Source organism: Equus asinus, chromosome 8, assembly GCF_041296235.1.
Source record: "Equus asinus isolate D_3611 breed Donkey chromosome 8, EquAss-T2T_v2, whole genome shotgun sequence".
NCBI classification, from domain to species: domain Eukaryota; kingdom Metazoa; phylum Chordata; class Mammalia; order Perissodactyla; family Equidae; genus Equus; species Equus asinus.
Window position 1 is genome coordinate 19,362,505 of NC_091797.1, and position 24,110 is coordinate 19,386,614.

The following is a 24,110-nucleotide window of genomic DNA, read 5'->3' on the forward strand; positions in this document are numbered from 1 at the left end:
TGAGGAAACCAAACACAGAGAAGTTAAGTCACTTGTCCACGGTCAGATGGCTAGAATGTTGGGGAGCCAAGAGTCAAGTTCAGAACTCCTTGAATTCCATTCAATTCAAGAAAGATGGGAAGTCAGGGTAAGGTCCCATTTGGCAGCTCCAGGGCTCGTCCTGGTGGGGAAGACTCAGCCTCCTGCCTTCAACATCGGCTGGAAGGTAAAAATGAGAAAGGTACGAGGAGAGGCAACACGAAGAAGTGTCGTGAGAGGTACAAACACGGGACAATGGGGTCAGTGAGGGGGATCTTGTCTTGTGTGAGGGGCTCAGAGTGGGATCTGAAGGCAGTGGCCCCAGAAGTGGCTTTGAGGATGAGTGTTGACAGCCGCAGAGGGTGGTGAGCAGGAGAAATCTTAGAAGTGAGGAAAGCTTGAGTAAGGTGGGCAGGGCCACCCAGCTCTCCATAAGTGTAATACAGGTAAAGCCCTTAGAACAAAATAAGGGCTCAAGAATTGCTGCTGCCATTGTTGTTGTTGTTACTGTTATCTTTACTGACAGAACTGGAACGTGATGCTGAGACCTGTGCTTCTTTTCTCAGCACCAATGAAAGTAGCTAGATCTGGGCAGGAAGACTGTCACCTTCTTGTGGGTGTTCTGGTTTGGCGGCCTGAAGATCTGTTTCTATTGAATTTGATAAATCTTAGGGAGTTCTGGGAGATTTTTAATGTGGAAGTGACATGAACATTTAGCTGTGTATTTGGAGAAAAAGTAGCATGCTGTATGCTGGGTGCCCAGAGGGGGATATTTCTCTCTCTCTCTCTCCCTCAGTCCTTTCCCTCTTGCATCACAAAGACCTTACAAACAAGCTGCTTATTATCTGCTCATCTTATCAGTGGGAGTGCAGCCGGCCTCCTTGGCTTTCTCGGGAGTTCTGACCAGCCCTCCATGCTCCACCGCAAGCAGCCTTCCAGTCTTTCTTTCTAGAAGGTCTGAGGAACTCAGACCCTTCTTGGCTGGATTTTCCTCAAAAGTGCAGCGTCTCTCTCTCTCTCTCCCTGCTCTTTTTCCCTTTTGCTCTGTTTCTGCTTCATAATCTATGCCCCACCTGAAAGCAGAAGGTGAAAGATGACAAGATAAATCTTACTTTGGCTGCCATGGCAACCTTCGCCTGCTTTGCTGCTCACTTTTAAGTGTTGTCCTCCTGTGAAAAGTTATTTTGCATAGAATTGCTTGGCTCATCCAGAGGCGTGCAGCTTTCTTAAGCCTCTTCTTAGAGCAACAATGCCAGGATGGTCTTCTGCCTCCATCGGGGGCTCAAGAATACGTATTCCACCATGATGGGGACATGGGCTCTCTGCAATCTCATGGGCTCAATTGTGATTTCCTTGCTCCTTTTATATCCAGTTGAAGACTTTTGAGATCAGAATACATGTTGCATAGTGGTGTACACATAGAGCCACTCATTCTCTCTCATTCTTGTTCTTAAGAAAAACACAGTCAGAAACGGTGACTCAGTGACGATATCAGACAGGCCCTGGTTTGAGCTGTCAGCTTAAAAATGACTTAGGTTTAAATGTTTAAATCAAGTTCTACTGAAATTAACCTTCCAAATTTCTAGACTTCTACCCAGTTATGAAGACTGTGCTGCATTCTTCATCTCCATGCTTTTCCATTCTATACTGTGCCCCGGAGGGTGACCCATATAACTCCACATTACCTGCTCCCTTGCCCTCTGGTTTCCAGTTGTGTTTGGCCAATAGAAGGTACCAGAAGATCAGAGAAAGAGAACAAGTTGGGAATATGTATTCTTCTGGCATCCTCTGTATGGTGCCACTGTGAATTGGCTCCATCCCCCAGGCAAAGGTCTGTCAGAGGGCCTTCTCCTCACAGTCCTTTATGTGTCCCGTTTCTGGGAAACCCTCCCCTCTTCTCACCTTTTCAGAAAGGTGTAGTGCTAGCACAGGGTTTTGCACTATCTTGTGTGGTTTCCCTATCCACTGCCCGCACCTATGTACACCATCGCTTTATTAAACTCTTTTCAAATTTTCCGATTTGAGCATGCCATCTGTTTCCTGCTGGGACCTTGACTAATACAATGACCAAAGCTCTTCTCTCTTGGGTGAGTGCTCCAATATGGCTTGTTCTGTTTAATAAATCTATGGTTCATTGTACGTCATTCTTTGTAGAAACAGATTTCCCTGTCTTTAAGAACAACCTTCTCACCCTCATACCCTTCATAAAAGATGGTATTTCTTCTATCTGACTCTCTTCTCTTGCAGCAAGCCTGTTTGAAACACATTTTCCTGAAGATGCTGTGGGAATGGAATACAAATGCCCTATCTGCTTGTTCCATCTGACCCCGGGTAAATCTGAGGGTCCTCCTTCCTTTCTGATTTTGTCCACTGGGAGAATATACAGGATTTGCACATCCTCCTGGGAGACCATGGGCATTAAAACCCTACAGGTGTAAAGACATTGTTCTGGTGAGTTTGTAGTCCCATCACTGCTATAGAATTCAGTACAAAAGGAGATGATGGAAACAACTTTCTCCCCCCCCTTCATAAAAATTCATAAAAAGCTGTTTCTTGGTGGAATGGAATTAATTGAATTACTGTCCTGTGGGAGCTTAAGGTGGAACAGTGGCTCCAGAAGTGTCCTGAAGGGAGCCTTGAATGAAGAATGTGGATAATTTCCTTTGAAAACCCTGAGTTGAAAACTGCATGCTCCTGATTTTTTCAAGACTGATCCCAAATGGTATCAAGAATAGCATGAGGTTCACACAGCTCAGCAGGTGTGAAAATTCTGCAGCTGAATTAAATAGGTTCCATTATATTTCAGAAAGAGCTCTAATGGGTTTCTATGGAGCACAGCCTAAGAATATCATGTCTCTCCTTTGTGTCTTAGGATGGCTGGGATGGTTTGTTGTTACTAATATTATACTTCAATCTCCCTGTAAGATGGACAAAAATGAGAAAAAGACCTGGCCTTTCTCTAAGGGGCTCTAGATATTAAAATACCAAAAGGGCAACAAAAGGACCTCACCCATAAGGCCAACAAAGCTGATGATATGATTTAATTATAAAATGATTATTGTTATTCATATAAAAATTCTCTTCTAATAAGTTCCTTTTGTTCCAAGTATCATTAGAGAATCATTTAATTTTAGAGCTGAATGGATTTTAAACACTGTGAAACGTTACATTGAGGTTTCTATTCCTTAAACATTTAAAAATAAGATTCATTAAATCTTGTATTCAACTTAAAAATAGTTACAAGTCCTCTGCTTCTAATTAATACAACGTTGCATTCTTAATTTTTTATCATTAATATTCAAGCTGACATTGTCATCTTTAAATTCTTCCAAACTAACAAGTCTCCCGTAATCCATTTACTTGTTTTTCAATCAAAACTGAACTCAAAGTCAGAATGAATTATTCATTAGTCATTTCCATTCATCCTATTTCCTTATTTATCCTCCTCTGCTGGCCATAACATGGAATTGAGGCATATATTTTCCTATTTGTTACTCTTATTGCAAAAAGTTTTATATTCTTGTTCTTAATTTGAAAGGCAGATGAGTTGAATCTTTAACATTCTTTTGTCTAAGGAAAAATAAACCCCAACTTAACATTGCTCTTTGTATATCTTGCTCATCCTTCTCCCTTTGTGAATCACTATTTCCTATTAAAAAAAAATTCCACTTTCTAGTTTGAGTAACCTGGAAGTAGAAAAATATAAGCAGGTATATTTCGAGCATCAAATGGAAACTTTCAACCCTGGAGAAAGCTTTTGTTAAAGGTTATAATTTCCCCTTTCTTGGGCATCTTGAAGCCCAGAGATAAACAGATATCTCTTTTCTTGTGTATTTTCTTCCAATCACGGAAAGATAAAAATCTCAATGTGAAACCAGACGGTAAAGGAAATGCCAGCCAACCATCTCCCTGGTCCTTGGGTTCTCTCTGTGACATCCCACCAGATGTTGATCACTTGCCCTATGGAGCTTACTCATGGACTGTCACCGGTACAGGTTGCTCACTAAGACACAAGGCAGAACATTTCTGTTTTAACTCAAAGTGTTAAAAGATCCATGGCTCCTTTTATTAAATTGAATTCTTCCTCTCTGATTTGACTTCTACTCTCTTAGTGCCATACACAAAAACTGAATTTGAAGGCAACTGTGATTTCCCTCAAGATTTCATTCCTACAGTTCTCAAGGCCCTGTTTCTTAGATGACATGACTTTTGGCCCTCGATAGGACTGCATAGTCTCCTTAGAAACAATTCCAGTTTTTTTGTAGTGGGTGGTATCAGAATTGGCCATGATTTCTCTCCATGTCGAGGGGAGTTAAGATGAGATTATCACCGCCCCACCCCTCCCAAAGTAGCATTAGTCTTTTTTATAGGTAATGCATCACATTACACTATTGATGGAGTGATTTTACCCGATAATGAAGCTAGTAGGAGCATCTCCATGGATGTTTACAGTTTTATTTTTCTTGTCATGGCTCTCTGCCATTCTCATGGGCTTCTTTGTGGGTTTCTTCCATCCTTTTATACCCAGTTTAAGACTTTTTAGACCAGAACTCCTGTGGGCAAAAGTATGACTTCCTTCTCATTCTCATGAGATATACCCCATTCTGCAACTCAGAAATCTGAATCTCATGCATGGTGACAATGCTGTGACAATAATGATCTCCCACAGAATCAAACGTCTGTTTGAGGTTCCTTTCTCTGAGTTTAATTGTACCATATAAATGTTTGTTGGAAATGAAAAGTAGAGAGTTTTGGAAAGATTAATTCCTCTTGTAGAAATTTAGTAATGTTTAGATCGTCCACATTTATTGGGGGAGAGAGATTTTATTCACTTATTTATGCAACAAACGTTTATATGGTTGCTACTTCTTTGATGCTGAACAGGCATCTTTAAGTTTCGGGTGGCTAGTCTTCATAGTAGGACCCATACTGTCTTCATTTTGGGTCTTTTAATGTTTAATTAATAAGTGCTATCAGGTTATCTAAGGATTTGGATGAAGTCATTTTCACATTATAGCAAAATAATGAAATAGTTGTAAATCTTCCTCTCTTCAGGCTTCGCCTTTCATTAAAATGAGTTAAATCCAATCATTTATATTCTCTTTGCCACTAACTTTGTAACATTTAGATCAACTGTTACCTTGTTAGTGGTGGTGTTTGGGGGAAGGACAGGGTTCTTTGTTTTTTATTTTAATTATTCTCTTTTTCCTTACAAATATCTTTCCCTTCTAATGAGATCCCCGACGAGACTCACACCAAAAATTCAAGCGGCATCTCTACTCATTTCTCAATTTAGTGATATGTGCCTAACCCTCAAGGACACCCACTGGAAATTTGAGACTGGACACGCTTACCAGTAGTACACGGCAGTTGCCTCGGTAGTGCTGGGTTCCTCTCTGTTGGCTTGCTCTTGATGAGCCTGTAAGTGATAATAAATAGCTTTAATTCACATATTATTTTGGAGGCTCCAAAAGATAGTCACGTGCTTCATCTCGTTTGATGTTCACAGTAGACCGGTAAGATAGGTCTTTTTTGCTGACGTGAAAACCACAGCCAAGAAGGCTTGCATCTTCCAGAAGGACTAGAACCCACGTCGGCCCCTGGAGTCCTTTCCAGTATTTCGTAAAGATGACTCTTCTCTGCGTCTGAGTTTTGAGGTTCTCCCAGGGGAGGCTTTATATTTTAATAGTGGATAGTGGTTTTCCTTTTCCAGATGCATGTGATGATGGAAATTTATGCTTTCCAAATGTCAAACAACAGAAGAATGGTTAAATAAATTATTGACAGATTCATACACTGGGGTGCTATGTGGCTATTAAGATTAATGTTTTCAGAGAATATCTAGTGAGGCAAGCGACTGCTCTTGATTATATCAATGTTTCAAGAAAGAAGTAGGATACTAAATAGCAGGATCCCGATTTTGTTTAAAAATTATACATGTGAAGAAAGCGCTAGAACTAAATATACCAAGATGTTAGCAGAGTTTTCTCTGGATAGTATAATTATGGTTTACTTTTATTTCCTTTTCTATACTACTCTGAATTTTCCAGTTTTTTCTTCAGTGAACCCGTATAATCAAAAAGCTTGAATGTTATTTAAATTATACTCTACAGATTTTTTATTTTCGCCAGAGGAATTTTTGGAGCGATTCTTGCTATCTTTCATTTGTAAATTCCATTTTATAAATCAAACCTTAGATTGAAATGAATGGAGATAGCTCAGGCTCTGCTCTCAAGAAGTACCAGTCTAGTTTGAGCTGCAGGCTAGTAAAGCAGGAATCACAGTGTAGGATGACCTGGGAGAGAAGGCTGTGTGCGGTGCTCAGGGAATGCAAGGGAAGGATGCCGAGTTCATGGGCTATGGGGAGGTCGGGAAGCCCTCCCAGAAGTTTTCCCTCTTGAGCTGAAGGCAGCTCTTCCTTTTTGGATGAGCATCTTCAGAATTAGAAATAAGGGCCACACGTGTACATCGTAGGCTTTGCAGGCAGTTGTTGTCCCAAAGTTACTTTATAATAGTTTAGAGTTTTGAAATTAGTTTAAAAAGACGAACTAGTTATTTTGGGCTTTAGGACCTTTACATTTCTTTATTAGGAAGTTCTTTTAATCTCCAGGGTTTCTTTCCCTCTGTTTATTTGTGTTTACTAAAGGTTAGTGGAAATACCAAAGCATACTAGTCTCACTCTGAGGTTATCATAATGATGTGTTTCTGTGGCATCTCGGATTGCATATCCTTTTGTGAAGTGGTTAATACTGATTTTGATCACTCCTTTTATTCCTATTTCATTTCTCTGCCTCTTCCTACTCTGCTGAGGGAGGCAGATAGCTGTTTTGTTCCTGTTTTATGAGGATAAACTGAGTCATAGAATGATCAGTTAATTTCTCCGTGTTCCAAGGTGAGTCAGGAATGGAACTGGAAAGAGAAATCACAGTTCCTTTGTTCAAAGCTCTGACTTCTAAAATATTTCACAGAACAGGTTGTTTGCCAAAAATGCGTTCACCTTTTAAATCTTTACTGAAAGTAATGAGCTTTAAATAAAGTCTCTGGCAGATAATCGTATTGGTACAGCTTAGAACAGAGGTTAAGGCTATTTGAGTAGATTAGAATGAATCCTGAGTGAGGGTTAATATTTAGTCCATTTAATTAATTTGTTCAGCAATGGATTTCAATTCTTTTCTGGAAAAGGAATAATTGAAACATTCTCAGACCTGTTTAAGAACATTTTGGGATCCATTTTGATTAATTTTAAAATTTTTAAATAAGAGGGACAGGATTAAAAATAAAATAGAGTTGACAATATCTATATTCACGCTACTGGATGATTATGACTTCATTTATCAAAAGGTTTTCCTATAATCCATTGATGAAAATAATACTATTTTAATGCTCTTAGTAATTATTTTTACTATTAAAATAATTAGTACTCTAATATTAATAAGTGATGGTTATTATGTATGTTGCATTGAAATATCTGAAGCAACAATATAAATGAATATGAAGGAAAATAAATACATTTAAGTATTTCATTGAAGTTTTTTCCTTCTAATTAAAAACATTCATATATTTTGGATTAATTATAGAATAAAACAAAGCTTAAAACATGTACCATATTTTTATTTAGAGTAAGTATTTTATTGATTTAACTACAGAAAAAATGTTGTATTAATTGGAATTTTAAGAACTTTAGAATACAAGAATGGTTCTATTATCTTTTATAGAGAGCACTATTTTTATTTACCACAGTTATACTGATCTGATTTTAGAGTTATTACCTTAAACTCTTTAATTTTTGGCTCCTGTCCCAACCAGGCCTAAGATTTTATATGTAATGCATTTTATAGTAACTGCCATCAAATACTGCTTATCAGGAGTCCATTTGGGTTTTGTTTCTAGGAAAATAAAAACATAACGTCATCACTATGATACATTGAGTTCAAGAAAAATATAAACAGAAGCCCATATTATCTGAAGATCTAGAATTTGTGTCTAAACTTCATGAAGGCAGAGCAACCTTTCCTGGTACCCACCTTTCTCTCCTTTCTCCAAGGTTCTGCAATGCTGGAACTGGGGAATGGAGCTTCCTGGAGATGACCTAGCAGCCATGTCTTAATTTTCAGTCAGTCTTACCTGTATACCCAGGGGCAAGTTATTTCACCTTCTGGGTCTCTAATTATTGAGCTTTGAACAGAATAGTATGATAGACAGGAAAATAGAAAACAGAAGAAAAATGCACATACTGTCCTTGAAGTATGTGGGGAGATTGAAAAAATCTACTGAATTATGTATTGGTATCAAAAAATGGAAAAACTCTCCAACTGCCTGCAGTTGGGTAGAATTTTTAATGTACAGGGTGAGGAAATAATAGGATGATAGAACACAGCTAGTTGAGCTTAATACTGGAAAGCTTTATGATAGGGGCTATGAGGGAAGGGAGCTATATACCCTGGATTAGCCAGGATAGCACTGATTTTTCAAGATCCAGGGTTCACAAATTACTTAGAGTAATTATCCAAGGCCGAAGAAGATGTGTGTGCGCACACACGTGTGTGTGTGTGTCCTCATTGTGGATAAACTATTAACTATTAGAGTTTCATAATCAGGATTCAGTTGGTGATGAAGCAGATTGTACTTCCTTAAATACAGTCTTGCACTAATTTTGATCCGCTTCATTTCTACAGAACAGGAGAGTGAGCTCTGCTGCCAAACTCCCTGGGTTTGAATCCTAGTCCCGCCATTTTGTTACTGACCTTGTAAAAGTTACTTACTCGCTCTTTTCCTCAGTTTTCCCATCTATAAAATGGGGATAATATTGGTACCAATCTCATAGACTATTGTGGAGATTAAATAGGTTAGTTAATGCACGTAAATTATTTAGAACGGTCCCTGGAACTCAATAAAGGATAGGCATTAGTAGTTGCGGTGGAATTATATAATTTATCATGTAACTTATCAAAGCATTTGCCCATGTGCGTTTTTGTTTGAGTCCATCTGATTCTCATAAGGAAGCAAAGGCTTGGAGAACTTATGTGACTTTCCCAGGTCCCAAGTCTAGTAAACACTGGGCACCTGGGCTAGAGCCCCTGGCCTCCAACTCCCTTCCTGGTTAAATAGGGTTTTTTGACCACAGCACTGACTGGATTCTTGCCCAGAAGCAGAACTGTGTGGGGAATTGTGACTCAGAGATCAAGGGGATAAGATGAACTTGCTGGGTCTTCCCCCGGCTTATAGACCCTGCCTCTCCTCCTCATGCTCCTCTGCTCTGCCCCAGACACTCTAGAACTGCAGCCTGAGCACCAGGTCTTAAGAAAACGAGTTCTGCTCTAACACAAGTCCGTCTTTGTGTCCACAGCAATGAGGGGAGAATCTTACTTCCTTGGAATGAGGAGCCCAGGGCAGCAGGGGCACATCCCAGACGATGGAGGACTTTTCTTGCTCTGCTGCGTAGACAGAGACTGGGCCATAACTCGCTGCTTCGCGGAGGAAGCCTTTCAAGCGATCACTGACTTCAACGACCTCCCCAACTCATTGTTTGCGTGCAACGTTCACCAGTCAGTGTTTGAAGGAGAAGAGAGCAAGGTAATAAGCTTTTTCTGCTCCTGAAACATGGGAACTTGTGGCATTATCCCAAATTCTTTCCATGGCTCGTCTGTGGTTAATGTTTTGAAGTTTTTGAAAACATTTAGTTGGCTTTCTTCTTGGCATGCATAGCAGGAAGAGAGAAGCCTGTTCTATTATCAGCTCACTTTGGGGGTACTCATGACTGGGTTGTAGATGAGACTATGTTGAATCAGATCTCATCGTCTGCGACTCTTAGGTCTGTCTAACAAAACAAGTGGTGTTAGGAATAGTGATGGCAGGAGATACCCCTTGGGCTAGGAAGTAGACGTCATAAAAAAAATTTTCCCCTATTCTGCCAAAAATATAATTTGCCTTTCTCAAAACAGCACAAGTACTCATTCACCCAAACCCCTCCTACAGTTTGGTGAATGTTCTAAAAATAGCTAGAACCCGAGTCCTGCAGTGGTTGGTAGAAAGGTAAGTTGGTTGACAGTGGGTCTCGCTCTCCTCATGGATACCACAGTGGCTGGAATCGTTAGGTGTGTGTTGTAAGAATTTGAATGAACGTGGTTAACTCCTTGGTTTGAAATGATTGGGGAATGAGATTGTCTATGTACAAGCATGTTCTGGAAAATGAAGCTTCCCATTTGAAGAGACAAACTTGATTTAGTATGAGTACTCTTGGAAATCAGAGTCAATATTCCATTTGGAGGTTTTTCTGACCTCCATTTCATATTTCTCTGATCTGTTAGGTGAGAGGTCTGAAGGGATCAAACCTTCCCTGTGGATGTGGATTTCTCATTGGAAATATCCACTGTTATCCTATGTTGTAAAACATGGGCAATCTTTTTGGGAGGAAGGGCCTTTTTTCTAAACTAAAGTAAGTGGCTCTGTGTGAGATGTTAAGAGTAGGATTTATGATTGCTGTCTCACATACTTGGGCTCTTTTTTGCTAATTGCCGAAGTCCAAACCCTGTTGTCTGAAAACAATTACTGGAAGTTTTTTTTTCTTGATTTTACTGGTTTTGTAAGCAATTCTGATAGCCCAGAGGATTAGGAATTATTTCAAACCATTTAAAGATAGTTTTCTAATGATATTATTTTGGAGTTGCACAATGGAAATAATGGGCTAAAAATAGCTTGAAATCAAGGACCTCTACACGATTAGAACCTCCAGTGCTGTGAAAATGGCACATAGCCTCTTTGAAAGAAACTGGGAATTTTGCTCTTGGATTATAATCAGGTTATAACACAGATTATAATTTACTCAGAGCAAGTAATTTCCCCTGAAATCTACTTGACATTAACTATGAAACAAAGTCCCATGTTTTCTCATTCTATCATGTGTTTATCTACATTAATCAACAATTAGGATTTTCCTGAGAGGTTTAATGGGGATTTTGATTCTTTCCTGATTAAATACTTCCCAGTAAATTGAAACAATAAGACCTAGGAAGGAACTAATCTCATTCAGGAGTGCTACTCAAGAATGGCTGATCAGGGGCCGGCCCCATGGCCAAGTAGTTAAGTTTGTGAGCTCTACTTCGGTGGCCCGGGGTTCGCTGGTTCAGATCCTGAGCATGGACGTATATACCCCTCGTCAAGCCATGCTGTGATGGCATCCCACATAGAAGAACTAGAATATACAACTATGTACTGGGGCTTTCAGGAGGAAAAAAAAGAGGAAGATTGACAACAGATGTTAGCTCAGGGCCAATCTTCCTCACCAAAAAAAAAAAAGATCCCTGTCTTTTAAAAAGAAAAAAAAAAGGAATGGCTGATCAAGGAGAATTGGTTCTGTAGAAAGACAGAGGCTTGGGGAGAGTTCCTGGGAATTTACCCACCTCTATTTTGATATTCTGATCTGTGATTGAATAACGGATTACAAAATATTCTCATTTAATTTGTGTATAAGATCGGCATGCTGCGACTTGACAGATTGTATTTAGTTTTAAAATGACCTTGATAAACTATTCAGATGAAATCAACAGGATATAGTTCAATGGAACCAGTTTCCAATTATTTAGATCCCACATTTTTATAGCCAAGGAGGTGAATTTTATAATTGGCCAGTGTCTACATAATTCAACTTATTAAATCAGACAGAAAGTCTTCCACCTTGGTGCGATTTTATAAACCCCATTTGAGAAGACTCTCTAGGATATCAAATAATCTGCCCTAGATTCAGTGTTTTCTTTTTTTCTCCCCAAAGCCCCAGCATGTAGTTGTACATCCTAGTTGTAAGTCATTCTAGTTCTTCTATGTGGGATGCTGCCACAGCATGGCTTGATCAGCTGTGTGTAGGTCCACACTCAGGAGCTGGACAGGTGAACCCCGGGCTGCTGAAGTGGAGCTCACAAACTTAAGCACTTGGCCATGGGGCTGGCCTCTGGATTCAGTTTTGATTTAATTATATGTACATGGTTTAAGTTTGACAAAGCAAGATGATCAGATACCAAATGAGTTGACAACAGCCAGGAGGCATGATCATGGGACTCTAGAAAAGGTATCTGGGAAGCCTCGCAGATCCTCCTTTTCACTGCCACATATTTCTCTGCAAGTTCCAGACCTTTGTAGTCTTCCCTTCCCCTCCATTGTTTTTCACTGTCTTGATAAAACTCGCTTGTCTTGTGTGCCATTCTCTCAGGATATTCTTTCCACAACATTCAAAGTTCGTGAATCTGAGCCACCACACCGATGATGATTATCTTTCCCAAAGGGTGGACAGTTTGAGTACTGTACTGAGTTGGTGGGGAGACATTTTTAGGCAGAGGGAGAAGCAAAAAGCGTTTCCAGCACCCCTTGTATTTGCCTATGATTATGGCTGGCCGTGGTGATTGTCTAAAATATTTGGGAAGATGCATTCAGCAACCTGGAGTTGTATCAGGGAGCTCAGACATCAGAAATGATGCTTAGTGTTCATTTCAGAGGTCCAAGTGGGTAGATAGTAATATACGTAACTTGTTTTGGCAGAGTCCTTTCCTTTTTGGCACAACCTACTTTTGATTCATTGTTTCTTGATATTGATGGACCAGAGTTTAGTTTGTTTCTTGCAATTGTTGTAAAGCGTACATTTTAACTTCCCTAGCTGGGTAGGAATTAAAGCTTTTGCTTTCTGACTGTCACGAATGAGTCTTGCAACAGTCTCTTCTCTGTTTTCTCACCTGTCTGAGCCACTTTTGCTAAGCCTTTTTCCTTTGGGAGCTAATTCGGAAGGTACTGAATTGGACTGTTCTTTACAGAGGTGACACCGCAGGAGACGATCTGGCCATGTTTCTGCTTATCAGAGTGATAAATATTCTGATATGCTCATTTCTGCTATCCTATTTAAATTCTGAGTTCTGACACCTAAAGAACATTTTTAAACAGCTTTGTGAGGGCCGTGATGTTCACTCCAATTTTCTGTTAGGCAGAATTCTGTGAGATTATATTTTGATTTGATGCTTTTGCAAGGAGTGAGCTTCAGTATGGCTTGTTGTGGTCCAGATGGTTGAGATTTGTTTATATAACACAAAGGAGAGCCGGAGCTGGAGGAAATTGGCATCTGAAACCAATAAATGCAGATTGCTGTTTGCATGCTACAGCTTGAAGCATAAATATTTTTGTATGAAACACATTTAGCACTGGGGTGCTCGCAGCATCCAACACCGAAAAGTTACTGGGGTTCATTTCTGTTTGATGTGCTCCCTGGGTTTGCCTTTCTGGGTCCAGCTGGGCTGCAAAGTCATCTTGAACAGGTGAGCCTGGAGGAGCATCCTGTGGGCTGCCCTGTGGCTCTGCTAAAGATGGGTAAGGGGTCTGCTTGAGGGGACATTGGCGCTCAGTGGTAGCTAAAGGAGAACAATGAAACAACCACCATGAAACGTTTAGCCACATTCAGTTCAGGAGGGAGAAGCCTGATGGGTGACTTATAAAGATCTCCAAAAAATATGAATTCATTAGTTTAATAATAATAATAACAGCAATAATAATAATAGCAGTGGTAAACACTTATATAGGATGTAGGAGGTGGCAGGTGCTCTCCAAATGCTTTGTAAACATTCAGCCCTTTAATCGTCATGACAACCCCATGAGGGTCGTGTCTTTCTGCCTCTCCACCTCCTGCGCACGTATCAGAGTTGTGTTCCCTGGACCCCCCTGGCTAGTTCTGCCCAGTTTGTGAGCAGAAGTCACCTGTATCACTTCCAGGCCGAGCCTTTAATTACCCACATTTGGCCCTGAAGAATGTTCTTTTCACTCTGCTGGGGCACCTCACATTGTGCCAGGTAGTGTCTGCTCAGGCAGTTTGGCTTGTGGAGTTAGGACAATGACACAAAGCAGAGTCCTGGCCAACCTATGGTGAACATATAAGGTGACCAAAAGGAGAGAAAGACTTCATGGCTTAAGCCACTGGGATGGGGGTTTGTGGCCACAGGATAACTCAATCTATCTAGGTTGATACAGTAAGTACAAGGCCTCTTGACTCTTAATTCTAGTTCATTACCCACCATAACTCACCATCTCTGAATTCTACTGTGGAAAACAGGTTCTAGAAATAAAGTTGGCTATTCATCAGCATGAATATTCAAGTAAGAGAATGAAAGGCAGAGAGAGTGAGAACTCAGGTGACGCTATAGCAAGACTCAAACTAAATGTAAATGCGTTGAGTCTTAATTACTCTTGTAGTTTAGACATGATAGTCGTGTGAATATATTTGTTTTATATGTCAATTTATATTTACGTGATGTTTAAAATTTTTAGAGGTGACTGACCTATTTAATAAGCCGAGTGAGTTAAAAAATCAGCAATGTCTTATGCACATCTGTTTTCATAACTATCCCTAGAGAAGAAAAGGGAGAGATAAGAAAAAAAAGAAGAAGTGGCAATGAAAGCTGAAATCTGGTGCTTTGGAAGACCTTAGAAAACACGTCATGGGGATGATTTAAGGCTGGTCAGAAAATTCATGCTATAGATGCGTAGCAGAGAATGAACAAGAAGAAGATAATTTACTGTAGTTTAAGTGTTACTGAATGTGGGTTGGAAAAATTAAAATGAAGCGAACTATGGTGACCTGAGGGTGGGGAAATGATGACCAAGCATGAGTTTTAAACATTAAAGCAAGGAACAGTTAAATTAGACACCAGATTTTCGAGGCATACTTAGGGGTTTCACCGTTTCTCTCCTGTTGTTCATCCTGTGGAAGTGACATTTACAGATTTGTTTGCTGCTTTAAAGAATGTTTAAACTGTGAAAAGATAGTGTGTATCATTGCCTCAGTAAAAGTCCTGTTTTCTCTTTTCTCTGGACGTTGACTAGGAACCATAATTAGTCATGACTAATCACTTGGGGGCAGCTGCCAGACGAGAGGCCCAGCGTGGGGCAGATTTGAAAGCTGCTGTAGGACATTCCGTGGAACCTTAACTTTTCTCGAAGTGACTAAAATGTTCCAGAGGCATATTTAGTGTCTCGCTTCTCCACAGCACCAAGTGACCCCCCTGGGGCTGAAGAGCCTGACAAGCCACTCTAAATGCCCCACTTAACTACCTGGAAATAATTGAGGCAGTGGAAGGAATTAAGCCTGATGCAGACGGAGTGGAGAGTATTTGGTTTCTGTGCCAAAGAGCGGGTGAGCTTGTCTTCTTGATGGCACCTGGGGAAAAACGGCTGCCATGTTCCAATTAGTCTGGGATGATATTAGAGAGGGACGTGGAGCTTTTTCCTCTTCTTGGAAAAATGAAAGTACTTGGAAGCCACTTCATAAGGTTTCCATCAGAGCTGCTGCTGGCCTGTACGGTGACTCTGAATCATTAGAAGGTGCCCTTATGGGCAGAAGCGGTCTCACGGCACCGCCTGGGGCAAGGCAGGTGAATTTGTAAAAATGATGTCCTTTCCTCTGGGCTGATGGAATGAAGCCCTGAGCAGTTGTGGGTGGCGTGACAGGTGGAGGGCAGGTTGGGTTTTATCCTCCCCTCTCTTTCTGGGCCAGGAGCCCTTGAGAAAGGCACGAAAGGCATAAACATTGCAGTGGCCCTGGTCATAGTGAGATAATTTTCAATGGCTTCAAATTTTAAAAGATACGTAAATTCAGGGATAACTATTGAGTTCTGTTGTCTAAGAACATTCCTTTTCAAGAGGGAATCTTGGAGATGGCCCCCGGGGCAAGGATGTGGGAAGAATAAGCTTTACTACTATTTTTCCTTGCTCTCATCAGCTGAGGATGGCATGAACCTCCCCCTCCCCTTGCCTTTCTTGGCTTCCTTGATTCTGGTCTCAGTTTGGTGGTCATGAAATTCTTGACCAACTTGGAGTGAACCAGTGAAAGTCAGAGAGCTCGAACATGAACCTTAAAACTCCACCAAGGTATCCTTCACAGCAGGCCTGACATTTAGCTCAATGGCTGAGATCAATGTGATGGAGATGAACCGAGGGCCAGTTCCATTAATACTGTGTGATGTTTACTCTATTGGAGCTGGGTTATTAGGGTGCTGCATGCATTTCATTATTATTTATTCATTTGTGATTTTATGCATATGATGTTCAACCGTACTCCCCTACCTTTTAAGCAGAATGGATATGTAGAAACAGAACATGTGCAGTTTATTTTTTGAAGTGTGATCAGTTTCTGGTAGTGTTTTGATAGTGCTGTATTTTGCTGGGGATGTTGTATTATACAGGACAAGCTTCATTTTAAACATAAACACCATAATCTCTATCAGTGTTTTGAGGGGTAGACCCGTTGATCAGATACATGACATAGTTAAGATTTTTCATCAAACATATTGAAATATCCTATCTTGTACTTTGTTCAAGACCTACACTTTCCCCCCAAATTTGTAGCTATTATCAACTCCAAATTATGTAGTATAGTATTTATACATAGAGTACACTGCCTTCCATGGTGGTCTAGTCTTACATTCCCCTGGATGATTATTAGCATCTTGAGAGCCGTAGAGCAAGCTCATCATTCTTCTGTATCCTGTAAGGTCTAGCACAGCTCTAGACATAACATGAGCCTTTACAGGGTGTGGGTTCACAACCTCGGGAGTCGCCTGGTGAAATCTGAAACTGGCCTCTGCACAGGGAGGGCAAGGAAAGATGGAAGAAAGAGGGAGACCACTCCAGATTTGTGGGTGGCAGGTTTAGTAAGCAAGGGGACTTGCATATGAGGCCTGTCTTGGGCAGCCACAAGACAATTAGATTTCCGCAACCACCTGGCAGAATCTTAAAAGCTTGCACAGAGGCCTTACCTGGGATCAGTGACATATACCATCCAGATGTTCTCAAGAACGCCTTGCTCTCTCAAGGCTACATCCTTGACAATGGCTCCCACTGTGTGAACAGTAGACAGAATGTACTTTGTACATTTCAAGGAGGGCGGGGTGGTGAGGAGCCTCCGATTGCTCTGGTCCAGCTCGTGGGTCAACCAGTGGTCATGTCCTCTGGATGACCTCCTCCAACCTAGAGAGAGAGAAGAGCCCAGTGAAAGGGCTGCGGATTCGGAATCATTTGCGTCCAAATCCTGCCTCGGCTGCCTACTAGTTATGTGATCTTGGCCAACTTAACTTCTCTGAATCTCAGTTCCCTCTTCTATAAAATGGGGTTACAATACATTCTGTAAAGGTTCGTTATATGATTAAATGAGGTGACATGGGTAGAGGAGGTGCCACAACACTGGATCTTCTTGGTGATGGCTGGTTTCCTTTCTCAGGCTCCTTCATCCTCCTCCCCACCATCCACGCCTGCGACTGTCTCTAGTTCAAGGAGGGAAGAGCTTTTCTAAAAACTTCTCACCTCGAGGGCACACAGGCTGTGGAAGTTGGAAGAAAGGCCAACTCTTTGTAGAATCCTAATAAAATTGTGCTCTTATATCACAGCTTTGGGTTTCAAGAAAGTTTAATGCCAGTTTTTGCAACATGAAAACTATTTCAGCATCTGCTGTGGGATACATGTGATGCACTGTTCCCATATAAGATTCATGTGATTGTTTTAGAACATAGAAAACTTTGCTTACTCCAGGGAACTGGTATTTTTTCTCACTAGGAAAATTACATAACTTACAATGTTTCTCTTTTTCCGTGGCTTCCAGTAAGCTTAAATTAAAAATTAATATGCAGTCATAGCCATTCCATTTATTCTTATTGGTCTTGATATTCTATTTATCTTGTATTAATCTAATTATGTGCATGTGTAATGTAAGAAATTTTTCTGAATTCTCTGATCAAGTTTTGTTTGGGTTTTTATGAGTACTTTACTTTTACTTTTATGAGTACTTTAACAATCATCTTTCAACGTGGAAAGAGGCTTGCCAGAAGTCATTAAGGGTGTATTTTGTAGATGTTTTAAATTCCACAGTGAATAGAAAAAAAAATCACTTGAATTAGTAGACTATTTATTTTTAAGATAGCATACACACACTTTTTTTTTTTTTTTTTGGTGAGGAAGATTTGCCCTGAGCTAACATGTGTTGCCAATCTTCTTCTTCTTTTTTTTTTTTTTTGCCTCAAAGCCCCCCAGTACATAGTTGTGTATCCTAGTTGTAGGTTCTTCTAGTACTCCTGTGTGGGATGCCACCTCAGCATGGCTTGATGAGCAGCACATAGGTCCGTGCTTGGGATCCAAACCAGCAAACCCCGGGCCACCAAGGCAGAATGCGTGAACTTAACCACTTGGCCACAGGGCCAGCCCCCAAATTTTTTTTGCTATAACTCACATTGTTTGAAAGTATAGATTTTAAACAGCTTCAAGGAAAAAAATATAACTTGGCAGTCACACAGAACAATAACATCTTCCACAGCACACGTGGTCTGCGTGTTTATAGAAAAACACGTGGTCACATGACAGTATCTTACATTTGGCTCTTACATCTGATGGCTATTCTAATATTAATTTGTGAGAAAGTGAACACAGATACGTAAACCGTTTGAGGATACGTGAATTTAAGTTTGTCCTTATAATAAATCAGTCTGATTTGAACCCTACAGGCCAAATTATTTCATGGGAAGCTGCTGTAGCTTCAATGCCCGACACATGAGATTTTTATTCTTTCCATCAAATAGATGATTTTCCTCGTTGGTATTGTATTCTTGCCAGTTGCAAAACTCGGAACAGAAGTCCACTTAAAATGTATCACTGTGGAGCTGAAGTTCAAGGCTTTGCGAGGAGCACAGAAGAGGAGAGGCGTTTAGCTCTTCCAAAAGCTTCCTTTGAAAATTTCAGAAAAATGAGTCTTCTATGTCAGAAATTTGGCACTGATCACTAGCTTTCATTAAACCTGCTTCCTACGGATGGTCCTGCTCTAGATGTGGGAGTCAGGGGGTGGGGACATCACGGTTTAAGAAGACGAGCAGAAAGTGAGTGAACATTTGGTTTTCCAGCCCTGCCTTTGTCCTGCTTCCTGTTGACAACTGGGCTCTCAGCTCCACTGGGGCTGTCTTTCCCCGAACAAATATCTCTGAGTTCACGTATCTAAGCAAGTGTGGTCCCTGTCAAATGGACTCTTCTTTTGGCATCACCAATAGCACATTCTTTGCAATGTTTTGGGTGGTGCAAAGCCTTTTATGTAGGGTGGATTTGAAGCTTGTGGAAGCACACAAGTCACTTAGAGTCGTGTATGGTGATTTGAGTGAGTCACCCCCCAGTAAAATATTTTTTATTTAAGAACAGCATACTCAAAATACCATGATGAGAAATAGCTACAAACTAATGGGAATGATTTGGGGGGGGAGCTTGGGAATTGACTTTTCGGAATTGGAGAAGTGTGTGATGAAGGCATTGCTGCAACCAGGTCACCTTTTTGAAAAAGAAACACTCAGTTGTACACATAAGACCTAATGTATTAAATACCTATCTGTCGTGTGCCAAGCCCTGAGTGTCAAACCTCTCTCTCTTGCTTTGTTCCTTGCCCAACAGAGCTAGACTTAAGAACAAATAGATTGGCTCGATGGTGTGAGGAACATCCTGGCCCCAAGTATCTCCTATGGGGTCTAGAATCTTCTGGAACTTGAAGGCTATTTTCTGGTCAAGAATTCTCTTTTTAATGAATATATCCCTCGGAGATAGTATATCTTAAGATATACTTAAGCTATATCCTAAGGTATCCTAAATTACATAATCTACATATTCAGGGAACGGTAGTGACTCCTAAATATGCTCACGGGGGACAGAGTACTGTATTAATCAGTCTGATCAACTAAGCCATCAGTTATTGAACAATTATTGAAAATCTGCCATGTCCCTTTGGGCACTGGGAGTACAAAGGTGACTGAGATGCAAGCTCTCATGAAGCTTAATGTTTGCTGGCTGTGAGAATTTCAGTACAGGTTAGGTGAAGTGAGAGGCTGGGGTGGATGCAGCGTGTTATAGGAGGAGGGGGAATGGGAGCCCCTGGGAGGGCAGAGAGAAGGCTCTGGGGTAGGCTTTTGTTTTCTGTTTTGAGCTACCCTGTTCCTGATCAAGAATCTCCAAATGGACCCACCCTTCCCCATGAAATGTGCTGGCCGCGGTGACTTGAGGACAGGATTTTTCAGGCCCACCTCTTGTGTAATCAGCATTGTTGTCTCACGGGGCCTGTTTTGAAAGGACAACTGATGAGTGAGGGTGGCAGAGGGGAAGAACTGACTTTGGCTTTGGCAGAATCTTCTTCTTCAACAAGGAAACCAAGCCACGGTGCTGGGCGATGCCTGGATGGAGCGTTCTATCTGTGACCCACGGGTCCTAATTTTCTCCTTCAACGTGTGAAATTTTTGCCTTCCTCCGAAGGTGAGCTGTGAGCTTGCTTGTTTTAAAAACTGCACCCTGTGAGGAGAGAGGGTGTTCTTTGACAGCATTGCATCACTGAAGCCTCTAGGTGTTGAGTCATCATTATTTTTAGGCAGCTCCATGCTTTTTTTGGTTGTTCTAAGAATAGCCCCTGTGTCTGGACTCTACAGAAAGTCACCTCAATAAAGATCCTGTCACCACGCCACAGTTGGAGTGGAATGCTTTCTTAATTTCCAGATGCAGGGCACACTTTTTAGAATTTTACCTCCAAACATTCTGCCTTTTTAGTTTTTCTATCATCGACATGATGGTTTTGTCAGGAGCTGTCACTTGAAGTTGTTCAGCCCTTTGTCAAACATACGTATTGATGTTAACAACAACAATGAGAACAACAAAGTAGAAAATAGCCCTCTTTCTGAAGGGCTCCTTATTGTCTTCTGTGCCCATTTGGTCTGTGAGTACCTTAATCAGTGACTTTACTCAATTTTTAAACCTTTCAAGACAGATTTCCATGCCTTACATTTTATGGATTGAGGAAGTCTAGATCCCTCACAGTAGGTCGTGGGGTTGGGTATGAAGGATCAACCAAAAGAAGCCAAAGTAAATGTTATTATAGCCCGTTAAACTAAATAAACAGGTACATTGTAAACTGTGTTGGAACTTGATGACAGAGCAATAAAAAGGACTGAGCAAGCCCAGGAATGGAACTTTGTGGGTCAATACAGAGGCCCATTTTCCCATTGCCTATTCAGAGCATGTGGCCAAATATGATCAATTTATTTTATGTGGCACTTTTAAGCCCATAAGAGTACTAATGGCTTGTGAGCATAGCCAAATGCTATTCTAACTGAAGCATAAAGGGAAGCAGCTGCTTGGAATAAAGCGAGGCAGTTGTTTAATATTATATTATGGTGTACCTTTTGCATCTGGAGGTGATAGAAGGGCAGTCACGTGATCTGTGTCTAAGTGTGGCTGAAAGGACCACTGCATGCTGGGAAGGCTGGGCTGTGTTTTGAGCCATAGTTACTCTGACAGGCTTGGTTCTGCTTTTATCCCCTTGGAGCTCAGACCTCCTCCCCACGTGGGCCATTCTGTCTCTAATTAGGGAAATGGTACAGCCTAGTGATTAAGAGAGAGGGCTCTAGCATCTATCAGTCCAAGCGGGAAGCCCAGTTCCGCTGCTTGTTACTTATGCGACTATGGGCAGTTTATTTAACCTTTCCAAACCTCAGTGTCTTCACTTGTAAAATGGCACCAAGTAATAGTATTTACCTCATGGGGTTGCTGTGAGAATATAAGTGATATAGTTCAGGGTGCCTTGATCATTGTAGCTGCAAATGTCGGCTAGTAATTACATTAATGTCTGCCCATCAGTCTGATCTTCTGTGTCTTGCCTCATTTAAAACTCATAGGACTCTTGCTTTCCTTGCCTATGGTTGTTGCGTAACTCAGCAAAGAGCAGTGTACTGGTCTGTCTGCCCTCAGGAGAACTTCTAAATCAAGATCAAGATGACCACCTTTTGAAATGGGAATAAATACTAGTTTGTTCATAAGAACCAGCCCAGGGGAAAGCCTATTTGCTTTCTCCCCTACATTCAGTGTCTTGAACAGCCACGCATTTCTTTACTGCACCAATAAATCGCCAATCCTGTGTTGGCATTCCCCTAATACTCACTAGAAAGCTTCATTTTCTTTAATATTGATATGAAGTTAACAAGACTAGATATAGTCATTTGGCAATTCCATTTCTGTACCTCAATGAGAAGACTGATATGTATTGGACTTTATGTTACAGTCTGAACAAGTCCTGAGGATTTTTCTGAAAAGACAAATCAGTTTAGCCTTCATGATTTTCTTCCCATTTGGTCTATCTTTTCAGAGAAAACTGGATTGGTCAACCAAGCCTTCTTTGTGAGTAATTAAAGTCATTTCAAATTTTAATTTCAGGAAACAAAAGTCTACTGAATACAAGATATTTTTCTCTGCTGGTGTTTCATCCTCACATTTAGCAAATTTTGAGTATGTGTTAATTGTGACTGGCAATTTAAGCGGGCCCAATTACTTTCGAAGGGATTAACATTTACATTAGAAAGAGAAGGTAAATGAGAAGAGAGCCTTTTAAAATCTGAATATGATAGTTTTTCATATTCATTAAGTACTTTAAGAGTTTTGTTTAGAAGATTCTTTACTTAATCCAAGCATATTTTTCTGAAGAAGATAGTTCAGGAAACGTAACAAAATAGATGAATGGAAAGTGGCATTTCTTTGGAAGAGAAATATCATTATAAAGAGGATTTGAATTTGTATGAATAACTTTATTACACTTAAAGAAGTGACTTAAAAAAATAATTCTTTAGAGAGTCTTATATAGTTGATGTAGACAGAATGATAGTGCCATTTAGGTAACCTTTTAAAATTTCCTTTAGCACAGGTTATCATTCACGTAACTAATTATTGCTTGGCACAAACAAAGCGTGGGGATTTATATTCCGATCTATACAGAAATGTCATCATTAATAAATAATGTGTTGCAACAACATATTTAATTGTCAGAGATTTTGTTACCAAGAATAGAAATAATATGGGAGGTATGGAACCTCTCATGGCCTGGTCTAGGTCCGGATTTCTTCGCTTTGGCATTACTGACATTTTGGACTGATAGCTCTTTGTTTGGGGGCTGCCCTGTGCAGTGTAGGATGTTTAGTAGTGGCCCTGGCCTCTACTCACTAGGTGCCAGTAGTATATACTCCACCAGTTGTGACAAACAAAAATGTCCCCGGACATTGCCAGCTATCCCCTGGTGAGGCAGAATCACCCCAGGGGAGAAGCACTGGTCTAGTTGATAGTTCTTAACCTCAGGTTGGAGGAACTGCCTGGGGATTTCTTAACACCAATTCTAGGACCTCATCTTACTGGGTAAGAATCTCCTGGGTTGGGTCCCTGGAAGCAGCACTAAAAAAAAGTGATAATCCAATTCTTTGCGTCTCATTCTGAGTTCTTCTCTTTCCTCCATTCCCAATGAGGAGGCTGAGATTCTTCAAGAATTCTCTTTATAATCCTTCTTTGGACAGTCTCTGGCTCAGGGGCCACAAAACATTTTGTAAGATCATGCAAGAGTGTTTCTCCTTGGACCACAGGTGAGCTCTCCCTCAGCTGCCACAATGACTGCTCCCACACTCAGGATGCCAGAAACTGTGGCGTTGAGGCCAACGAAGATTTTGGTCTGGGAGAATTTGTTCACTGAGGTATCATTGGTGTAAGGGAACCAAGTACCATGTGGTTAGTTAGGCTCAACACTTTCATAATTTTGGTCTATATTTGGTGTGCCAGGAAGAGCAACTGCCTTTGTCAGGCATGTGGTGTCAATGGGGCTTGAAGAAAGGCGACCCTGGGATAATGGCTAATGAGCACGTTGGTCAGTTGGAGGAAATTTGAAAGTAGTGAAGATAAGTTAGTGACCGTATGAGAATCTTGAGTGGAAGTCTTGAGTCGTGTTTTTATGGGTAAGCTATGTTATGAGTACCATTTTATAGATATATCCAGTGGTGTGTTGAAGTAGGCTCTCACCAGCGTGGCTGAATTGTGAACAGCATTTAACGGCATAGCTTAAAATTGGCCGTGGGAGTATGTACACCAGGGAAATGAGCAAGCTCTGTAAATCAGGTTTGTTTTCCTACAGTATTGGTTTTCTATTGCTGCTGTAACGCACTCCCAAAACACGCCTCCCTCTGTCTTGCATCACCAAACCTTCTCTGACTCTGACCCTACTGCCTCCCTCTAGCGAGTTTTCTTGTGATTAC

The 24,110-nt window shown here is 40.8% G+C and overlaps 1 protein-coding gene across 2 annotated transcripts in view; it reads left to right on the top strand.

Moving 5' to 3' along the window:
* RCAN2 (regulator of calcineurin 2) overlaps positions 1–24,110 on the top strand; it is a 251,254-nt gene that overhangs the window by 26,939 nt on the left and 200,205 nt on the right. The window contains exons 2-3 of one of the 2 annotated variants that reach the window (XM_070514809.1): positions 2,266–2,469; positions 9,365–9,591. In XM_070514809.1, the coding sequence (XP_070370910.1) occupies positions 9,367–9,591 (225 nt within the window). In that variant the 5' untranslated portion in view covers positions 2,266–2,469; positions 9,365–9,366. The remainder of the gene's footprint in view (positions 1–2,265; positions 2,470–9,364; positions 9,592–24,110) is intronic. The other variant, XM_014837503.3, reaches the window with a different exon arrangement.